The sequence below is a fragment of the Chiloscyllium plagiosum genome, chromosome 7 (assembly GCF_004010195.1).
Source record: "Chiloscyllium plagiosum isolate BGI_BamShark_2017 chromosome 7, ASM401019v2, whole genome shotgun sequence".
In the NCBI taxonomy this organism is placed as follows: Eukaryota; Metazoa; Chordata; class Chondrichthyes; order Orectolobiformes; family Hemiscylliidae; genus Chiloscyllium; species Chiloscyllium plagiosum.
Window position 1 is genome coordinate 117,750,657 of NC_057716.1, and position 3,142 is coordinate 117,753,798.

Genomic DNA, 3,142 nt, shown 5'->3' on the forward strand with positions numbered 1-3,142 from the left:
TGTCTCTGTCCCTGAGCCCAGTCTCTCATGTCTCTGACTCTCAGCCCAGTCTCTCTTGAATCTGTCCCCAAGCCCAATCCCTTGTGTCTCTGTCCCTGAGCCCAGTCTCTCATGTCTCTGTCCCTCAGCCCAGTCTCTCGTGTCTATGTCTTTCAGCCCAGTCTCTCGTGTATCTGTCCCTCGGCCCAGTCTCTCCTGTCTCTGTCCCTCGGCCCAGTCTCTCGTGTCTCTGTCCCTCAGCCCAGTCTCTCGTGTCTCTGTCTCTCAGCCCACTCTGTTGTGTCTCTGCCCCTCAGCCAAGTCTCTCTTGTCTCCTCTCCCTCAGCCCAGTCTCTCGTGTTTCCGCTCCCTCAGCCCAGTCTCTCGTGTTTCAACTCCCTGAGCCCAGTTTCTCGTGTTTCCACTCCCTGAGCCCAGTTTCTCGTGTTTCCACTCCCTGAGCCCAGTCTCTCTCATCTCATGGTCGAACACTGAGAACGTGTGACAATTTTCAGAACTGAATATGTAGTCTCAGCAGGAGAAGTTTGTCTCCTTTGTCAATCCAATGCTGCCTTGAACATATAATCCAGGTAAGGCCATTCCGGTCTGATGGTCGACCTTACATTTTCCCAAACCATCTCCACATTCCTTGCTGTCGGTTGTATTGTGAAATCTATCATGACTGAGCCTCCACAATGTTCTGGGATAAAGACTTCAAAGATTCACGACCACTTTTGTAGAAATTCTTCATCATCTCAGCCCTGAATGGCCGGGACAGTTATAAAACCAAACCGATAATTAAGCTGTGATTTGCTTAAGGGTCTAAACGGCCTCTGCCTATCCTGATGACCCTGACTTGCCAAGTGCTGAGCTTTCTACGTTTGTGTGCACCCATTCTGAGATACTCAGAGAAAAGCTTGGCTGAAAGGCACAAAGTAGTCAGAAAGGCTGGTCGTTGTGTGAGCTTTCCTGGAGCTTTCTCTTCCAACAGATAAATTGTCATTCATATCAAGCATTGTCCCTTGATGAGTAAAGTTGGAAGTGTAAATCTAATAGACTGTACATTGATGCATAAGGAAAGGTGGCATTCTCAATTGTTTAGTTTTGGTTCATTACCTCGTTAAAAGCATTGAGTTTTATAGTACAGTCTGAGCAATACAAGGTTTGTATATACAATAATAATTGAGCAGCACTTAAGCTTCTTTTGTTGGAGGTTGTTATTGGTGAGTAGTTTCTGTTGAGGCATGGTTCCCATTCAGACCTCTGGGTGCTTCCTCTCTCTGCTGCTTATCATTGTCAGAGTAACATGGCAAAGAATAACCTCTGTTGTTAAATTATACATCCTCCTTCCGATAAAAGAAACTTTCCAAGCTCTTTCACTTTTCTGCAGGCTGTGTAATTTGCAATGTTAATTTGTTCTGAAACTAGGCTGCAACAGATTCTGCCAGCAGGGAGGTCCTTCGTTGCCATGGACACAAAACAAATCCCACAGATTCTACAACAGATCTTCACATCCACTATGTTGTCGACAGCCTAAGGACTGTCCTGTTGAGAGCATCGTGCACGCAGGAGATGGTGGGAAAAGCTACATGCAAGATTGATCTGTTGAATGCCTACACAATGACTGCCTTGACCCCACTGTCAGGTTTAGTTGGCAGGAATCTCGCAATCCTCTGGACTGCATTGGGATAGTGACACCTATCCTCCACTTTACATGTGAGTGAGCATTAGAGGACTCTTAGTCCAATGTGGGATGGTGCCTTTTCCTGAATTTCTTTATGTCTTCATAAACAGATGGTAAAAGAATACCTGTATGATAAGTAGATTCATGTAGACATTACTGCCAACCTGCCATGACAGTAGAATCATACTTTTAAACTGGTGAGTCAATTCTCCAATCTCCAGGAGGAAGTGCTGCAAAGATCCTTATTTGGAAAGTGATGCATTGAAAAGCAATTTGAAGTGCTTTGATTTCAGGAGGTCCAGCCCTCTGGCCACATAGTGGATAGACATTCAAGGCACATGGTGCAATTATATCCCATTTCCTTCAGTGACCTTTCAGTATAAACAAGAGCAAGGGAGGAACTCCTGCTCAAAATAAAACTGGGTGTAGGTACACCAAAGTAAGAGGGGAGCGAGGGAAAGTCACTGAAAGGGACACTGTTTCTTAGCCCAAACTAAGCAGCTCTGAAATAGGAATGGTGTTGAAACAAAAGGATGTCCACGACACTGACTGTGTTTTTCACACTCTTCCTCTGCTTCTACTGTGCTGTGTGACCAATTACTGCTAGGCTGGCTAGCTCCTGATCAATCATCCCTTCAAACTTACTTTGCTGCCTCTGTCCTTTCAAATCTTTTAGTTAATGCTGAGCTGTAAGGAGCTCTGGCTCAATCTTCCAGAGAGTTGACAAGATGCTTTTCCCTGCAACATATATACGAAGTTAGATTTCTGTGTCAGATCCAACACTTCAACAGGGTCTGAAACGCCCATCTCTTAAATTAATCTGTGAAAGTATTAAAATATAATTTACACACAAGATTGCTTGGAATATTAGGGAAGTAGATGTAAATGATGCAATGTTTAAAAAGTGATTTATTTTGTAACATTATATATGCACAGAATAAAGTTTAATATATTTTATCACCTCAGATACATTCTCGCAATTAATTATTACTCACAATGGTTTAATATCATCTCATGTTCAGTGTAAACATCAAAGTCTGCAGTCACATTTCCTTTATTCCTCTAAGGGATGTGGGCATCACTGAACAGGACATCTGCTACCCATCCCTAATTGTCCTTGAACTGAGTGAGTTGCTGGGCCACTTCGCGGGCAGATATGAGTCAAACCACATTGCCGTTGGTCTGGAGTCACATGTAGGTCAGACCAGGTAAGGACAGACAGATTTCATTCCTGAAAGAACATGAGTAAGTTAGACAGGTTTTTCCAAAAAATATGATCACCATCACTCAGACCTGCTTTTAGTTCTAGATTTATTAATTGAATTCAAATTTAAGTTGCTCTGATGAGATTTGAACCTCTGTGTACCCAGAACAGTAACCTGGGGCTCTGAGTTACTAGGAGGAGAAAGTGAGGTCTGCAGACGCTGGAGATCAAAGCTGAAACTTTATTGCTGGAACAGCACAGCAGGTCAGGCAGCA

The 3,142-nt window shown here is 43.7% G+C and overlaps 1 protein-coding gene across 1 annotated transcript in view; it reads left to right on the forward strand.

Moving 5' to 3' along the window:
• vwa8 (von Willebrand factor A domain containing 8) overlaps nucleotides 1-2,653 on the forward strand; it is a 340,247-nt gene extending 337,594 nt beyond the window's left edge. Inside the window, 1 exon segment of the mRNA XM_043694451.1 lies at nucleotides 1,408-2,653. Coding sequence (XP_043550386.1) covers nucleotides 1,408-1,516 — 109 coding nt within the window. The 3' untranslated portion in view covers nucleotides 1,517-2,653.
• Nucleotides 2,654-3,142: the final 489 nt, after the last annotated feature.